This window comes from Dendropsophus ebraccatus, chromosome 8 (assembly GCF_027789765.1).
Source record: "Dendropsophus ebraccatus isolate aDenEbr1 chromosome 8, aDenEbr1.pat, whole genome shotgun sequence".
Lineage (NCBI taxonomy): Eukaryota > Metazoa > Chordata > Amphibia > Anura > Hylidae > Dendropsophus > Dendropsophus ebraccatus.
In genome coordinates this window covers 106,610,990-106,630,788 of record NC_091461.1, presented here as the reverse complement: position 1 = coordinate 106,630,788, position 19,799 = coordinate 106,610,990, and the positions used below count along the sequence as shown (strand labels likewise).

Here is a 19,799-nt window from a genome sequence, read left to right as displayed (position 1 = left end):
ACAATTGTCGGGCGCCGACCACGCATCGCTAAGTGTAATAGCGGTGCACGGCCGGCGATATTCATTACCTATCCAGGCTGTAGGGCTCCTCTTGCGGTCTTCTCCCCGGGAGCATGCAGGACCCAGGGAGAAGAAGATCGCAAGAGGAGCCCTGCAGCCTGGATAGGTAATGTATAAAGTAAAAGCAAGGGCTGTAAGGACATCGGTATTCGGTAACGATGTCCCTGCAGCCCTTGTTAAACGATAATCAGGCCGTGTAATAGGTCCAGTAAACAAGCACCAGACACCGACCGTTCTGTAACTAGGCCGGGTCACAGAACGGCCGCTGCTTTATGCAATGTGAACATGGCCTGAGGTTACATTCACACGCTCAGTAGTTTTGCAGGACTGTATATGATGTCTACAATAATCCGCAAAAAAATTCCTCCGTATTGCATCCGTAATCCACATTTTTGGCGGATCCGCAAAAAAGGGGAAAGGTGATAGTTTAAGAAGTGGGAATGGTTTAAAATGACTACTCATCCAAATAAAGGAAGATCCCATAGATTTCTATGGGACAATCGGTTCCGCCAAGTATGGTCCGTACTAGAGCTTGTCAGTAATTTTTGCGGATTCGTAAATATACAGTGTGATCAGTAAACATACAATGTGATTTTTTTTTGCAGATTTGCGGACGTTATGGACGTTCCATCTGTAAAAATAAAGGATCCGCAAAAATTAGGGACGCTCCCATAGACTTCTATGGGACAATCGGTGCCGCAATTATGGTCCGTACTAGAGCTTGTCAGTAATTTTAGCTGTTCCGTAAATATACAAACAGTGTGAACACCCCAACTGAAATCAATGGAGGCTAATTTTGGGTGTGTACCCTGGCAGCAGAAAGATTGCCCAGGCATTGATCATGTGATCACCAATTGCTGAGTATGTGTCAGATCATGTGACTGTGGTGACCATTGTGTACGCTTCTCTACATCCCACTATAGTGACATCATGTGACATCACCAGTCCTCTTTGGATGTGTTCTTATGTTCAGGTTATTTTGCCCCTGCAGTTTTTAAAGCTAAAACTAAGAACGGATTATAATAGGAGCCGATGTATAAAGGGAAGACTAGGACTTCTCTTCCTAAATCCATTCCTGGCTTTGGCTTGTAAAATGGCCTAAGGCTACATCCAGATGTGCCCAATCTGCTGAATCTTGCTACTAGCTGACTTAAATAGATCTGCTGAATAATTTGCAATAGTGGAGGATTTGTTGATTTTCTGCAGACCCATTGAGGTGAATGGGGTAGCAGAATCCACTGCAGATGTGGTACATGTGAATGGATCTTTGGGGTATATTCACATGCTGCAGATTTCAAATCCATTGATTTGTTTTGTGCAGAAGCGCTGTACAGCAGAGTCAAATTTTCAGCATTAAAGCTGCGGTGGATATGCTATGTGTGAATGCATTCTTAAAGGGGTTCTCCAGCGCTACAAATACATGGCCGCTTTCTTCCAGAGACAGCACCACTCTCCAGTTTGGGTGCAGGTTTTGTAACTCAGTTCCATTAAAGTGAATGGAACTTAATTGCAAACCTCACCTGACCTGGAGACATGAGAGGCGCTGTCTCTGGAAGAAAGCAGACATGTTTTTGAAGCGCTGGATAACCCCTTTAAAGAATAAATAGATGTGTAATCAAGATCAGAACCACAGAAGCAGGTGTTATATCAAAGTTAGGCTCGGAGCTCCGATGCAGATTTATTTAGGATCTGAGTGGATGTAAAAACTACGCTAGCCATATATTTTTTTTGTCCAAACGGAAACCTTACCGAGGTCAATGGGATCTATTGGAATCCATGTGCAACAGGTCGAGCTGCTCCTACCCTGAATAAAGCTCCTAGACAAGTGTATTCGTAAGGAATGAGAGGTATAAAGGAAGCCTCATACATCTCCTTGCTGCTGCATCGAAATTCTGCACCAGAAACTGCAGGTGTGATTCCAGCCTAATGTCCTATAGACGTTATACCACTATCAATCGCTTTGTTCTCCGTTCGATATTACGTAATCTGCCTATAACACCTCCCCCCCCCCCCCCACTTTAAGGGGTCTAGCAATCCCAGAGTGTGACCCTGCTGCCCTCAGGACTGGCGGCTCTGGCGGTCAAGGGTGAGCTGTGGTCTCGCCCTCTTGCTGGCTGCATCATTGACAAGAATTCTCTCCGGCTGCCGGTTAATGTTCCAGAATTCTCAGCTCTACGATGATTCCCGACAAGCCCCTGCTAACTATGTAAAACTATGCTGACGGGTGAACTGTCTATACAGGGGTCCGCTAAGAGCTGAACTGTGCATTAACAGCTCTGACCACAAGTGCAGCTGACTCCTAAATTATGTATCCAGCTATAGAAGGCGAACGCTGTATCTGATCAGCAGGTGTCTGTAGGGTGACTCCATCACTAACAATGGCCGACCGCCAGGCTGACCATGACTAACAATGGCCGACCATTGCCAGACTGACAAACCCTCTTCTCCATCACCCAGGCCCTGGGATTACCCCCAGATTGCTGCACCCAATATAAAGTTTCAACAATCCATTTACTTCTATCAAAGAAAGCCATATCTGAGAAACATGGGTGACAACCAATATGGCGGCCATTACAGCTCCTTTGAGGGTTGTTATCAAGGTTTCTAAAATTACTGAAAAACTAACCTAACGTAGTTCTGCAGCAATAGCGTTCTAGGTGTAATATCAATGCAAAATTTACAATTCTGAAGTCTGAAAAGTGGGGGAGTCAACATATATAGTGATCATTACAGCCCCTTAAAGGGGTACTCCAGCGAAAATCTTTTTCTTTCAAATCAGCTGATTTCAAAAAGTTATATATATTTGTAATTTACTTCCATTTAAAAATCTCAAGTCTTCTCATACTTATCAGTTGCTGTATGTCCTGTAGGAAGTGGTGTTTTCTTTCCAGTCTGACACAGTGCTCTCTGCTGCCACCTCTGTCCATGTCAGGAACTGTCCAGACCAGTAGCACATTTCTATAGAAAACCTCTCCTGCTCTGGACAGTTCCTGACATGCACAGAGGTGGCAGCAGAGAGCACTGTGTCAGACTGGAAGTAATACACCACTTCCTGCAGGACATACAGCAGGTGAAGTATGGGAAGACTAGAGATATTTAAATAGAAGTAAATTACAAATCTGTATAACTTTCTAAAACCAGTTGATTTGAAAGAAAAAGATTTTCGCTGGAGTACCCCTTTAAAGGGGCGTTAACCAGTTTTCAGAGAATCCTGAAAAACAAGCTAGTTATGTAGCTATAGCTTCCTAGATGTAATATAATTTAAAAATATACTATTCAGAAGTCTGGGAAAGCTAGGTGCCAACCAATATGGCAGTCATTACACCTCCTTTTATCCAGTTTTCTGAGATTTTTGAAAAACAAAGCTAGTCCTTAAGCGATACTGACTTATGTGTAATATCAATGGAAAATCTACACCTCTAAAGCCTGAAAAAGAAATATGACAATGAATATGGCGGCCATTAAAGCTCCTTAAAGGGATGATGTCTTGGTGGCCATTGGAGTTTTCTTCAAGGGTTGTTGTTCAGTTTCCCAAGAATCCTGCAAAGCAAATCTAGTTATGCAGCGGAAATATTGTTATATGGGCGTATTAACTGGGAAATCCCGACCTGGTCCAATTGGTCCTGGACCAATAATATTTTTAATAAGGAGCGACGATGCTGTTGCCCCCACAAAAGCCTGAAGTGTCTATTTATATGTGGGTGGATGTTCCCTGTGGGGGTTGGAACCATATAATGTAGAGTTGCGGGAAGATTTCTCCAGGAAGGTAAAACACAATGTGTAATAGGAGACTGATCTCTGACATGGGTTTCAATACAAAGTAAAGCAACGTATTGAGAGTGCATGGCCGAGAGTCACTTTGGCAAAGAAACATTGAGAAACAGCGAGCACAAGCCGGCGCCAGGGTCGTTAAACAAGATTGAAGACATCTTTTGTTTTTTTTTTCCTTCTTCATACACCGACGTATTTAATAATACACATTGTGCCGCATCACCACTTAAACTTTAGGAAATGTGTCTGTACATTAAAAGAGGTAATGTGAAGAGGAAGCTGAGAGTGCAGGAGAGCCGAGGGCAGCGTATACAGCAACACAGCCATACAAAGGAGAGTATAATGGAAGACTAACTTCATACCGCTCTTTAAAGTAAGGAAAACTGGCCATAAAAATTATCATGATTTACAGGTGTCTTTATCAAGCAACCTCGGTTATCATAAAAAATGTAGGCAGTTTTTGTCACAAAAATAGTGTCAGAACATGGCCTAACGCCTAACACTGAAACTATCAAGACTGATTTTATAAACATTTCTATTGCCAGCTCTAGTAGTAAAACTGAAGAAACTAACTAATTTATATAAGAATATAACAGCAATAACACTGGCATCTATATACAAGAATATAACTACTATAATACTGCTCCTATGTACAAGGATATAACTACTATAATACTGCCCCCTATATACAAGAATATAACTACTATAATACTGCTCCTATATACAAGAATATAACTACTATAATACTGCTCCTATGTACAAGGATATAACTACTATAATACTGCCCCCTATATACAAGAATATAACTACTATAATACTGCTCCTATGTACAAGAATATAACTACTATAATACTGCCCCCTATATACAAGAATATAACTACTATAATACTGCTCCTATATACAAGAATATAACTACTATACTACTGCTCCTATACACAAGAATATAACTACTATAATACTGCTCCCTATATACAAGGATATAACTACTATAATACTGCCCCTATATATAAGAATATAACTACTATAATACTGCTCCTATCTACAAGAATTTAACTACTATAATACTGCTCCTATATACAAGACTATAACTACTATAATACTGCTCCTATATACAAGAATATAACAACTATAATACTGCCTCCTATATACAGGAATATAACTACTATAATACTGCTCCTATATACAAGAATATAACTACTATAATACTGCCCCTATATACAAGAATATAACTACTATAATACTGCTCCCTATATACAAGAATATAACTACTATAATACTGCTCCCTATATACAGGAATATAACTACTATAATACTGCTCCTATATACAAGAATATAACAACTATAATACTGCCTCCTATATACAGGAATATAACTACTATAATACTGCTCCTATATACAAGAATATACAACCAGTATTTAATGATTTCCCTGATATCATTATTAGGTGCAGGGTACGGTCAGGCTTGGTATGGGTTCGCGTATGTTACTGCTCTGGATTCTATAGGTTCTGGCACTGGACTTGTACATATAATGTGCAGTACGGCACCAGGTGTTCAAATAACAGATTTTCTAAGCTAAAAACTAATTTAAGCTAAAATTGGATTTTGCTGGCCTCTGTGCCGGAGCCTGAGCGGAGACTTCACTCAGGTAACCTAATCCAATCAGCCGCCGCTGTACGGACAGAACAAACTAGTGGACCTGGACTGGGCGATCTAGCGATGGCGACACTATTACCTATCGGTTTCACCAGCACTGATAGACGGTAACAATCTGTACGGTGGATGAATTCACCTCCCACACTGTTATCTCTGCTCGGACATACTGACTACCATCAATGCTTTACTTATGGGAAGTGCTGGATCCAAGGGACGTTACTATAAACAGTAATGTTTCCATTCACTAAAGGCAAAAGTAGGATGAAAAAGAGGATGAAGCATAATACAAACCTGATATACTTGTAAAGCTATAGCTATCTATTAAGACTCCTGTCACTCTGGAGGTGAACTGGGTAAGATTTTAAAGGGGAACTCTGGAGATTTTTTTTTTTCCATTCAAATCAACTGGTGCCAGAAAGTTATATAAAGTTGTAATTTACTTCTATTTAAAAATCTTCAGTCTTCCAGTACTTATTAGCTGCTGTATGTTCTACAGGAAGTGGTGTATTTGTTCCAGTATGACACAGTGCTCGCTGCTGCCACCTCTGTTCATGTCAGGAACTGTCCAGAGCAGCGGCAAATCCCCACAGAAAACTATACTGCTCTGGACAGTTCTTGTCAGAGGTGGCAGCAGAGAGCACTGTGTCAGACTGGAAAGAATACACCACTTCCTGCAGAACATACAGCAGCTGATAAGTACTGGAAGACTGGAGATTTTTAAATAGAATTAAATTACAAATCTATATAACTTTCTGACTCCAGTTGATTTAAAAGAAAAAAATAAATTCTCCGGTGTTCCCCTTTAAGAATCAATGCCGGCTGGATTTGTAGGTTTATACGTCAACATTATATATCAGTGCGCTAAAGGCTGAAGAAATCCGGATGCCGGCGGCCGCAGTGAATGGAGTATATGGTTTCAGAGTTAACTTCAGAAAATAAAGGAATGTTAGAGATGTATCTGCAAGTCGAGTCTTATAGGCGGAAAGTTGAAAAACCGGTTCCTCAAGTTGGCGCTAAATATTGAGGAGGACAAAAGAGCGCTGTATGGCGTCCGAGCTGGCGGAGCCTTTCTATGAAATCCTGCAGTTCTGCTGATTGTAATCTCACTCACTCTCTGGTTTAGAAGAAACAGCTAAAATGCCTCAGATAATGAAGACAGCGGGTCAAATGGAAATTCAGGTTACAGATCTCTTTATAGTGAGATCCAATCCTGGAACATGTCTCTGTTACTCACACTCATACAGATATAACATAGAGCGCTAACTCAGCACCAGGAGAGAGCGACATCACTAATATCAGGAATGGAAAGGGTTCTCTCCAGTCCATTCTACAACTATTAATAAGTTATCTAGAATAAAATGAGATGTATCTAATACCATAAACAGTTGTCACTCCGTCTGCATACACCCTGTATCCTCCAGAGCTGCACTCACTATTCTGCTGGTGGGGTCACTGTGTACAATACATTACATTACTGATCCTGAGTTACATCCTGTATTATACCCCAGAGCTGCACTCACTATACTGCTGATGGGGTCACTGTGTATATACATTACTTATCCTGTACTGATCCTGAGTTACATCCTGTATTATATTCCAGAGCTGCACTCACTATTCTGCTGGTGGGGTCACTGTGTACAATACATTACATTACTGATCCTGAGTTACATCCTGTATTATACCCCAGAGCTGCACTCACTATTCTGCTGGTGGCATCACTGTGTACATACATTACATTACTTATCCTGTACTGATCCTGAGTTACATCCTATATTATACTCCAGAGCTGCACTCAGTATTCTGCTGGTGGGGTCACTGTGTACATACATTACATTACTGATCCTGTACTGATCCTGAGTTACATCCTGTATTATACCCCAGAGCTGCACTCACTATTCTGCTGGTGAAAATACATTACATTACATTACTGATCCTGAGTCCCTGGACTGATCTGCCCCTCAGGCATCAGGTGAGATGGAAGCAGGCAGCTATACACTTACTGAGCAGCGGCCACTACAGGGGAAATGTAGTATTGCATGATAAATGAATGATAATGGACGAGCCATGTCCACCACAGCTACTATTTGCTGGTGTCTGCCATTCCCTGTGTGGTGGTCACTGTCTTCATCTATATAATATACAGGATACAAAGCATCAGGATTGTAGCTGCACATTATAAAGAGCTCTGTTCACACCTCAGAGGGGTTCACTAACTTCTCCTGCACTGTAGACACACTGAAGCGTGACTAGTTTTGCTCCCCTGGTCAGGAATAGAACAGATTTCTATTAGGGCAGGAATGTCGGCCAACGCGGCCTCCAACTTGTGTAATCTTCCCGGGTTATCACATCTGCAAGAAGGATTAGAAGGTCTGCTGTGCTGCAGTGGCACCTTCTGCCTATAGTGGGCGCTGTGGCTCTACTTTTCATGGGTGTGGCCATATTGCTGTTACAGGCAGCGCTGGAATCTACCCCTGAATGTTACTACAACTGGCCAGATATGTGCAGAATAAACAGCCCTGTATTTTATAAACCACAGGGGAGAATAATATTAGAAATTAGCCTGAGAGCAGCCGGGGGCCGAAGAAGTCTGCCAATAGATACAGCGACACACACTCAGCTCTGCTATACCAGCACACACTGAGTTCTGTATACCAGCACACACTGAGCTCTGCTATACCAGCACACACTGAGCTCTGCTCAACCAACACACTCAGCTCTGCATAACCAGCACAGTGAGCTCTGCACAACCAGCACAGTGAGCTCTGCTCAACCAACACACTAAGCTCTGCTATACCAGCACACACTGAGCTCTGCTCAACCAACACACTAAGCTCTGCTATACCAGCACACACTGAGCTCTGCACAACCAGCACACTCAGCTCTGCACAACCAGCACAGTGAGCTCTGCTCAACCAACACACTGAGCTCTACTATACCAGCACACACTGAGCTCTGCTCAACCAACACACTCAGCTCTGTCTGCACAACAGCACACTGAGCCCTGCTAAACCAAAACACTGAGCTCTGCACAACCAACACACTCAGCTCTGCACAACTAGCACACTGAGTTCTGCCCAACCAACACTCTGAGATCTGCACAACTAACACATTCAGCTCTACACAACCAACACACTGAGCTCTGCTCAACTGACACACTCAGCACTGCACAACTAACACACTGAGCTCTGCACAACCAACATACTAAGGTCTGCACAACCAACACACATATCTCTGCTCAACTAACACACTCAGCACTGCACAACCAACACACTGATCTCTGCACAACCAATACACTGAGCTCAGCACAACAAGCACACTGAGCTCTGCACAATCAAGCACAGAGCTCTGCACAATCAAGCACACTGAGCTCTGCACAATCAATACACTGGGCTCAGCACAACAAGCACACTGAGCTCTGCACAATCAACACACTGAGCTCTGCACAATCAACACACTGAGCTCTGCACAATCAACACACTGAGCTCTGCACAACCAATACACTGAGCTCTGCACAACCAATACACTGAGCTCTGCAAAACCAGTACACTCAGCTCTGCTCAACCAACACACTGAGCATTACTGAACCAACACACTCAGCTCTGCTCAGCCCAAATACTGAGCTCTGCACAACCAGTACATTACGCTCTGCTCAACCAACACACAGAGCTCTGCTTAACCAACACACTGAAATCTGCTCAGCTCTGCACAACCTAGCACACTCAGCACTACAAAACCAATGCACTGAGTTCTGCAGAACCAAGCACACTTAGCTCTACACAACCAAGCACACTCAACTCTGCTTAACCAACATACCTAGCTCTGAACAAACGGCACAGTGAGCTCTGCTTAACCAACATACTGCACACTGGGCTCTGCTTAAAAAAAAAATCAGCTCTGCACAACCAGCACGCTTAGCTCTGCACAACCAGTATGCTGAGCACTGCTTAAACACACTCAGCTCTGCTCAACCAATACACTCAGCTCTGCTCAACCAATACACTCAGCTCTGCTCAACCGGCACACTACTGCATGTGAGCTGCAAACCGCTAGACAACAAATCTCACATGAAAAAAACATTAGCTTTCCATGCCTGACACTGGCGATGGCTCCGTGTCACTGATACTGTAGATGAAGCATTCAGGAGGATGAGACTCCACAGCAGCGCTCCCCAACCTGTGGCGCTCTAGCATAGGAAAACCTACCAGTATACATAGAAGTGTGTCTCACAGCAACTAGCAGAATAGTGAGTGCAGCTCTGGAGTACAGGATCAGTAATATAGTGTATGTACACAGGGACTGAAGTAGACCTGGAACCAATGGCGGAAACCCAACATCCCCCAAATCGGCCGCATTGAGTCTGAATATAATCAATAGTAGATATAGACTAGGACAGGGACGCTAAACCTTGGCTCTCCAGCTATTGCAAAACTACAACTCCCATCATGCCTGGACAGCCAAAGCTTTAGCTTTGGCTGTCCAGGCATGATGTGAGTTGTAGTTTTGCAGCAGCTGGAGAGCCTAGGTTCCCTACCCCTGTACTAGATCATTCCTCCTGTTATAAAAAAAAAAGCAGCAATATATTCTTTATAAAAATTTATTATTTTTTTTTAATGGTTTTGTCACCCATAAGTGTGCCCGTGTGACTGGACTCACCATTCTCCGGCTGGTCCTTGATGTCGGCCTCGCTGTGCTGGCTGGGGCTCTCTGACTGACTTGAATCTGGAAAAAGGAAATCCATGACATTTTAGAATCTATTTCAGAATAAAATACATGAAATTTTAGTTAACAAACTAATGTTGCACAAATCATGAGAACCAAATGACAAGGGAAAGGCGGCTACAAAGCCGTGATGAAATATACATTGTTATCAGTGATTATACAGTAGTCAGAGGTCAGGAGGCTGCAGCACCTCTGTATGAGAGCGCTGAACAGGAAGTGTTATCATGGGGTCATGAGAGCAAACGCCGTGTGAATCCATATAACCATGTACATCAACGTCTACACTTACATACACGCACTCAAGTCTATGGTCCCTTTGGGACGGATGACGCATTAGAACACAAAACAGGAAGTGTTGTCATGAGGACACGGGCAGCAAATAGTAATTGAATACATTTGAAGTTGATGGAAATTTTTGAAAAAGTTGAAAGAGATTTTTTTCCTCCTTTCTACAGACGAAGCAGGATCTGACTACACAAGGCTTGTTTGTAGTCTGTAACCATGGAGACACATAGGTCTGCCTAGAAGCTGGATACACAGAACGGGGGGTAGATATTTCATCAGGATTATATGGTGTAGATGCCTTGCAGCCATATAACTTTGGTTGCACAAGTCCTCACGCCCACTAGATCCGTCAGACGGAGAATAAATGAAAGACGCTGATTATTGTTTCTCTAATTAAAAGCCCACCGCCCCCTCCTGTCAGAAATAAAATATTGTCCTGTGACAGAACGTCCTCGCTGGAGATGATGAAGGAGCCGTCTGGATTTCATAGTCCCACTGTGCACTAATGTGTAAAGCAGTGCGAGCTGTCAATCATCGGGGGAGCCGGACAGGTAATCCGATGAATAGATTAATATCTGCCCATCTATAATGAATGCAAATGACTGATCCATATTGGAAGCATTTCCATGAAATCAATAGCATTACTTAGTGCACCGGACTCGGCCGCTCCCATTGACATTGTGTGCAGAGCATTAACTCATTGCCGTTTCCCAGGGGTCTTTGCTTCCCTGCAGGAGTCGGGTCAAACCCCCGACTGGCCAAAAGGCAGAGCGCGCATATTCATCTCTGCGATATACGGAAATATCTACAAATCTAACATGATACTGTAAATCAGGGATGGGGAACCTTCGGCCCTCCAGCTGTTGCAAAACTATAATTCCCATCATGCCTGGGCAGCCAAAGCTTTAGCTTTGGCTGTCCAGGCATGATGGGAATTGTAGTTTTGCAACAGCTGGAGGGCCTAAGGTTCCCCATCCCTGCTGTAAATCCTCAGGCTAACCACTGTGTAGGAAACTTTCTAATATACTGATATCAATATGTCTGTTGCTGACAATGAACTGAAACAATCTTCAGGAAAATGTAACCTATAGGGTTCTGTTGGACATGGACACTGTTAAGGATTCTTCCTGAAAGGTGTCCGTGCTGGAAAATAGCCCCAGAAATTATAGGGCTTCCAGAATTCCAGACAGCTTCAGATGTGCATCTAGAAACTGTCCATAATTGTGGACACATTGCATGGCAGCGCCTCACCTGTACGCACTCCTAATCAGGAGTCCATAGTTAAATGCGGCACTCTGACAGGACTGGGAGCCAAAAGCTCCTGGCCCTGTCAATCACTCTTCTTGCCACAAGAGGTCGCTCTCTCTCCATCAGCTCTGTGGCAGACAAGAGATGTCACTCCTGAAGTCGCAGAGCTGAAAGATAGAGGAAGGAGCCAGCCAGGAGCACCACTGCAGCCCTGCAGCAGGTGAGTATGTATTTTTCTTTCTCCTTCATTTTTACGGTCAGGAAACACTGATGGGTTACTGAAGCCTCCTGAAAGTTTTCCTCATCAGTGTTTCCTGACCGTACAGATGGCCATGGAAGTGAACAGGGGGCAACAGGGAGCCCTGTACCTCTGCTACTTGGATATAACCAGAATAGGTATAATCCTATTCACTGCCAGCAAGCAGAGGTCATGGCAATGAGTGACTACAGACTAAAGCAATTCACCTTTACATATACACTGTAGCACACTAGCAGGATAGTAAAGATAGTTATGTACTTGATTAAAATTCCATGCTCTACACTGGATACAACTGTAACAAACCCTCAGCTGTGTGAGTTTTAGGCTTGTACAGCTTTTTATAAATCACTGGATACACTGGATTGTTTCCATTCACTGACAGCTTGCATCTTGAAACTGATGAGAAATTACTACACAAAGTACTAGGCTTAATTTAAAGAAGACCTTTTAAATTTTTCTCAGAGGGATATTTAAAGTACAATTCCACTTTTTAAGTAAAACTTTGTATTTTAGTGTAAGGGCCCTATTCCACCGGACGATTATCGTTCAGATTATCGTTAAATCGTTCGAATCTAAACGATAATCGTTTGGTTGAAATGCAGTTAACGATTAACGACCGAACGAGAAATCGTTGATCGCTTTATAAGACCTGGACCTATTTTTATCGTTGCTCGTTCGCAAATTGTTCGCATTAAATAAGACATCGTTCGGTCGTTCGCAATGGATACGAACGCAATAGCGAATAAATAGCGAAGGAAAAACGATCGCAATTACGATCATTAGTAACGATTATCGTTCCATGGAAATGAGTGAACGTTTTCAGGTCTTTTGCAATAGCGGTTGTTTGAGATCGTCAATCGTTAACGATTATGCAAACGATAATCGTCCAGTGGAATAGGGCCCTAAGGTGTTCTCCATTCAGATCTAAAGCTAAGTTGACATCTCCGCTGGTTTCCATGAAGCAGTGCATTGTGGGAGCTCCCCTGCACCATTAAGCCGGTGTCTCATAGTAGGAGGGGCTATAAGGCTGAAAGCAGCTTTGGATGTGACTAGAGAACGTGACATAAACTAGGGCACGCATTATAGAATAAGACGCATAAGGCGAAAAAATATAGGGGGAGATTTATCAAACATGGTGTAAAGTGAAACTGGCTCAGTTGCCCCTAGCAACCAATCAGATTCCACCTTTCATTTTCCAAAGAGTCTGTGAGGAATGGAAAGTGGAATCTGATTGGTTGCTAGGGGCAACTGAGCCAGTTTCACTTTACATCTTGTTTGATAAATCTCCCCCATAATGCATTGCGTCATGTGACCGGGGATGAGGATTGGCCGTGCCACATGGTTTACTGCTGCACTATTTTCTGATGCACGAATGATGATGCTGAATTGTAAACCTTCAGCGACCGTTACTTAAACCCATCACCTCCCATCATAAATCTCTCAGGTTATTTCGCTGTGACCGGCTGACTTTTGGCATGTAGGCGAGCGGCGGCTCCTGGCCATTTTTTATTGCACACTGCAAAACCCACAGCTATTGGGTGCTGGGAACCAGATGGCCGAGGGCCCGGCAGACGGGCCAAACTCCATGAGAGAAGAAGAAATAACGGCACCGATATCAGATCATTTCATCCTCCTCTGGACCCTGATATTAGGCAATGAACAGCACATCTATGGAGACGCCATCACAGGTCCCTCTGCAGCCACCGGGGCCCCAAATACTGTGGCCCTAACAAACCAGTGGAATGTCCAGGCATGATGGGAATTGTAGTTTTGCAACAGCTGGAGGCCCGAAGGTTCTCCTTCCCTGCATGAAAGGGATTGTCCATATTACAACTTATCACCTGACCCATGAGACTAGAGTGGTCACCAAGCAGGCACCTCAGCTTACATCTTCCTCAAGGATTCTCCACTTTGAACAATCCCTACTTGTTACAATCACAAAACATCTCGATTATTGCAGTCTAATGGAAACCTGGCAGTTCAGTTTCCCTGCAGCGCCTCCACTGGAGAAATGACACAATTACACAATGTCCATTCTGATCAATATGTCGCCTGTGTAATGCAGGACAGGACAGGTCCTCCAGAGGGGGAGACGCACTTTATTGTTGCTCTCCACTCTGACCAAGACATGAAGATTCTAAACCGAATACCCCCCTCTAATAACTCAGGATTCACTCAGAGCGAGTGAACAGCCCTGGACATCTTTTTAAAGGGAATCTTTGTGGAGCAATGATACCTGCAGCTTTGTGCATGACTGAAAGAAAACAATGCTTGATAGCAAGTGTCTAGGGGGCGGGACCATTGGGTTAGGAGTCCTGAGCGCTTCTTTGGTCCCTCCTCTAAGCTCTGAGTGAGAGGTGTAATGTCCAATCAGGAGACCAATGGGGCAGTCATAGAGAAGGGGAAGCTGTCAATATGGAGCATAGGCAACATTACACTCCCCTCCCTGACCTCTGTATAGGGCTCAAAACAGCTGACGGATTCCACTACATACTTTCAATAATAGTTAAGCCCTCCTCCCCTGCCATACACATGAACTTTCAGAGCAGAAGGAGAGGGGTAAGGTACGTCTGGAAGACCGAAATCCCTCCCACCTGACCCCTATCTCCATCGCTATCACTGGGAGGCCCCCATACACCTTATACTGATAACTAGTATAGTATATAGTATATGAGGCATAGTATATAGTGCATCTTAAGGCTGAGTTCACACAACATATAATTTCATTAAGCAACGGACATTATTTAAAGAAATTTCAGACCACATTAAAGTCTATGGAATTTCAGACGGAGTGTATACACACAAAAAACTGACTCTGTCAATACTGACATTGTCAAAACTGTCAATAAATAGCGTCCGCACAACACTGTCAGTTCAGACAATGTAAAGTGTGGCTCCGGCCGCACTTTACATTGTGTGCTAGGGGTAATTGGGATGCAGTGACACTACAAAGTGCCCACATTCCAAATCAAAAGAAATTAGGTGCATCCGGCCGGTACAGTACACAGAGACAGACACTGGACGTTCCGCGTCACCGAAATACCGGTGTCTTATGTAGTGTGAAACCGGCCTAAAGGGGTATTCCCATCTGAGCTCGCTATGTCCTATCAATAGCTGATCACTGGGGATCCGCAATCTCTCCACAATGATTGTCGCGCTCAGCTTACCTGCATGGCTACTGCGGCCTGCGCTCCATTTATTTACTATGAGGCTGCCAAACGGCTCCAAATACTAAACTACTTTGTCAGCACCATATAGAATGAATGGAGCGCCCATTGTGGAGTGATTGCGCCTCTGTTATCAAGATTATTTGGGATCCTGGAGGTTGAACCCCCCAGCTTCAAACTTATCCCCTATCCATAAGAGAGCCGGACAGAATGGTGCGGTATGGTGCATGCCACTATTTTCTTTTTATAGATATACAGGCCTATATGTATTCACAGCAGCATCCACCATGGCGTTACGAGTCGTCCTGTCCGGCAAGATGTCTCTTTTACCGTGGCATATTCAAATAAGGTGTAAACAAAAAAAAAATTACGGACTGAAACAAAAGCCGCGTCCGTACAAAGAGGGGGGAGAAGAAGACGACGAAGGGGAAAAAAAAAACACCGCCATGATGTTGTGCTGCGAGCTGGGAAAATATGGGATGCCTTTGTTACTTTTTATATACTTTCTAAAGGGGGATAAAATCCCAAAAGGAAAAAAAAAAAGCGTAATTGACTCAAGCCTTCTCCCTAGACAAAAATAAACACTCCCCCTGGCTTGTTTGTATGCTTGTCAGTAGCTTTCTATGCAACAGCAGCTAAAAACAAAAGAAGTTTTAGATTCTCAGACAAAATGCAGAATCTCCCCAAACAACGAGGAGGGGGGAGGCCGGAGATGCGGGCAGGAGGGAGGGGGCCACGTTCTTTCAGAGAGGGTACATTCAATATGGCAGTCCCCTCACTGATTAAATATGCATCGGCGCAGAGTTTTTGATCGATGCGAGGCAATGGATCCGATGACACACCTGCAAAAATCCAGAGGAGAAAAGAAAAAAAAAAAAAAAACAGCTCCGGTCTTATCTTTGTTTTCTGAGGCTCTCGGTTTCTTTTGCGTAGAGATCTAATTTAATTCTCTCACCCCTTCTGCAAAGTGGATTAAAAAAAAAAAAAGTCAATACCGCCTTTGTGCGGCGCGCAGGAACACACTGTGCTCCTCTCATTCAATTTAGGTGTGACCTTTCGACCAAGGTAATGACAGCTGTCTGCGAGGGAGGTACGGCGGGCGGGAGACAGGCAGCGCACCCTATAGATCCTTCCCGTACAGGTGGGTAGGAGAGGGGTGCCAGGGAGGGCGCGGGATTCCGGGAACTGCATGGGAAATAAAAGTAGCTGGTGCTTCTATAGAAAGGTTCCCACACCTGGGGATCTGCAGCTGGTCCAAAACTACTACAACCCCCAGCATGCCCTGGGATTGTAGTTTTGCAACAACTGAACAGTTATGGATTAGGGAACACTGTTCCAATATAGAATGTAACCAAAGTTTAAACAATGTATTACAAAAAGTTTTACAACTCCCCCCCCCCCCCAAAAAAAATAAATTTTATATATATATATATATATATATATATATATATATATATATATTCTTCAGCATTGTCAGGATCTCAGTAAGTGAATGGGAACATGTTGTGTATATCTAGAAACCAACCCCCTTTGATAATGTCGGGTTGGGGAACACTGTTCTAAAACTTTTGGCCTACTCTATACAACTTATTAACAAAAAAAGTATTAAAAAAAGTCCTACTCTAAGTTCAACTTTTCAACAGAGTTCACGTTTTAATCCCTTACCATCCGCTTGCTTTAAGGGAATGGAATAATTTTGCCGATATCCAGAAAAAAAACTTTAAATGATATCCTCTTCATATATATATATATATATATATATATATATATATATATATATATATATATATATACCTTCATATCATAAATAAAATTATAGATAGATAGATAGATAGATAGATAGACAGGGCCACCCCTGACAGACAGCCACAGGTTGTGTGTGGTCAGTTCTGTTTACTGCAATGGAAGTGCATTGCAGTACCTCAAACAAACTGAGGATAAGAGTGGCACTGTTGCTAAGGTTTTCTATTCCTTGACAACCACTGTAATTCCTCTTCATCAAAATTAGTAAAAGGGATCATTCGTGCCCACAGTCTTCATACAAGCAAAATCATGCAAAAATCCCTCTAATCACGTCTGCAATTTTCTAATATACAAGAACCTCATTATTTTCACTATCTCTGCTTGCTGTCAATAAATAGGTACATGCATTCTTGCAATGACCTATACAGAACTCTTATTACTTACAGCTGAGGGTTTGGTACTTATGCAACATCCCCTGATCTGTTATGCCTGCAGCCACTATGTCTGCTTGCTGTCAGTAAATGAGAACATTCATTTTTGTATCCGGAGACAAGCATTTCTTGTATGGCCAATTCTAGATCTATGCCATAGAGCAGGTAGTTTGGTACAAGGTATCATGTTCACATCACATTTGTAATGTCTGGTTAGTGCATGGGCTGGGAATAGGGCTCCATTTGGCCTCCGCTAGGCGGGTATATTTCTGTAGATATGACGACGCTATTCTATACAATAATGTCTAGTAAAAAATATACCTGTAAAATGAATGCAGTGGGACCCTATGGGTGATAGTAAAATCATGGCAAACACTCAGCTGTGTCACATACTAGGCCGTCAAAAGGTTTTAAAAAAAAAAAAATCTTTCCATTCACAGACAGCAAGCAGAGATGTGAGGGACATTAGGAGGCTGCAGAATGGCTCATTGTACGGCGATTAAACTTTATTGACAGAAAACCGGAAAATCCCTTTAATGGCGATCATTTGCTAAACAGAGGAGCGAGGGCGAACGGAGCGGAGGGCAAATCTGTTTCAAGACGGAAGAAAGGAAAAAAAGGAGTTCAAAAGTGCACGGCCGTCTACTCATTCCGGCTGACAGCCGCTGATGTATCAATTACTTTGCGTACTTTTAGCTCTTGAGTCGAGTGTCTTCCTAACAGCCATGGCGGAAGGAAAGAAAACACGCCGCTCTGTGTACGCTCTCCCCTACCAATTGCTGCATTTATTTAGTAGTCTGTTATGGAGCTGCATGGGATCAGCTCCGGCCTTGTGATCAGCCACTCTATGTACGCACCGACATACACACCTGTACATGCACCTACATACAGACGTATATATTCACCTAAGTATACACCTATATAGGCACCTACATACACACCTATATAGGTACCTACATACTAACCTATGTAGGTACCTAGATACCAAACTACATACGCACCGCCATACACACCTGTATAGACACCTATATACCCACCTATATATTCACCTATATACACACCTACATACACACCTATATACGTACCTACATACTAACCTATATAGGTACCTAGATACCAACATACATACACACCTATATACACCTGCACCTACATACTAACCTATATACACACCTACATACACACCTATATAGTCATTTACATACGCACCTACATACACACCTATATAGTCAACTACATACACACCTATATACGCACCTACATACACACCTATATACGCATCTACATACACACCTATATACGCATCCACATACCAACCTTTATATTCACCTACATACACACCTATATACGCATCTACACCTGCACCTACATACACACCTATCTAGGCACCTACATACACACCTATATACGCATCTACACCTGCACCTACATACACACCTATATATGCATCTTCATACACACCTATATACACATCTACACCTGCACCTACATACACACCTATATATGCATCTTCATACACACCTATATACACATCTACACCTGCACCTACATACACACCTATATATGCATCTTCATACACACCTATATACACATCTACACCTGCACCTACATACACACCTATATATGCATCTAAATACACATCTACATACGCACTTACCAACCTATATATGCACCAACATACACACTTACATAAACACCTATGTACACACCTATATAGGCACCTACATACCAACCTATATATACACACCTACCGGACAGTATGTCAGTATGTATATAGGTGTCACAGTCTATATGTGTGTGTATTTATGTGTCAGTGTGTGAATGTGTGGATAGACCAGAGTACAGGCATGTGACTTTATGTAGTGTGTATATATGTGTGTGTGTGTGTGTGTGTATGTGACACAAAATTTGTAAGTGTGTGATCATATGTGTATCAGTGTGTTACAATCTGTATACAGTATGTTTGAGTATATGGGTGTATGTACATGTACCCCCCCCCCCATCCTAATGGAGCATGTGACACAAAGGATCTTGTTAGTGGGGGCCACCATGTTGTTTAGATAGATGGAGGTTTCAAGTTCGGAACTTAAACAAAAATTATCCACTTGTTGCCACCAGGCGCAGACATTGATTAGTTCCCCCAATATATATATATATATATATATCTCTGATAGAAAGAAGTTGTATGTTTTCTCTAGTTTCCTCCAATAGATGAATACAGAATGGAGATCAGGAGCAATGTGAGTAACTTTAATCTCTGAACGGCGCTGCAGACTATGTTGCCGCTATATGCATAAATGCAATAACCTTCTGCAGTATAGGGAGAATGACAAGCCCTATAGGAGAACACCGCCCTGAATCTGCAGGATATCAATCCCATTTCATTGTCCTTTCATAGACTTGCAGGAAAATGTGATTTATGCTTCGTGGCCCCACATTTTATACCGTGATTTAAATTCAT

At 42.9% G+C, this 19,799-nt stretch overlaps 1 protein-coding gene across 1 annotated transcript in view; it reads right to left on the bottom strand.

Annotated features, from left to right (window-relative positions):
* The window catches only part of NFIA (nuclear factor I A), a 242,167-nt gene that overhangs the window by 103,713 nt on the left and 118,655 nt on the right, over nucleotides 1-19,799 (bottom strand). The window contains exon 3 of the mRNA XM_069981333.1: nucleotides 10,140-10,205. Within this exon, the coding sequence (XP_069837434.1) occupies nucleotides 10,140-10,205 (66 nt within the window). The remainder of the gene's footprint in view (nucleotides 1-10,139; nucleotides 10,206-19,799) is intronic.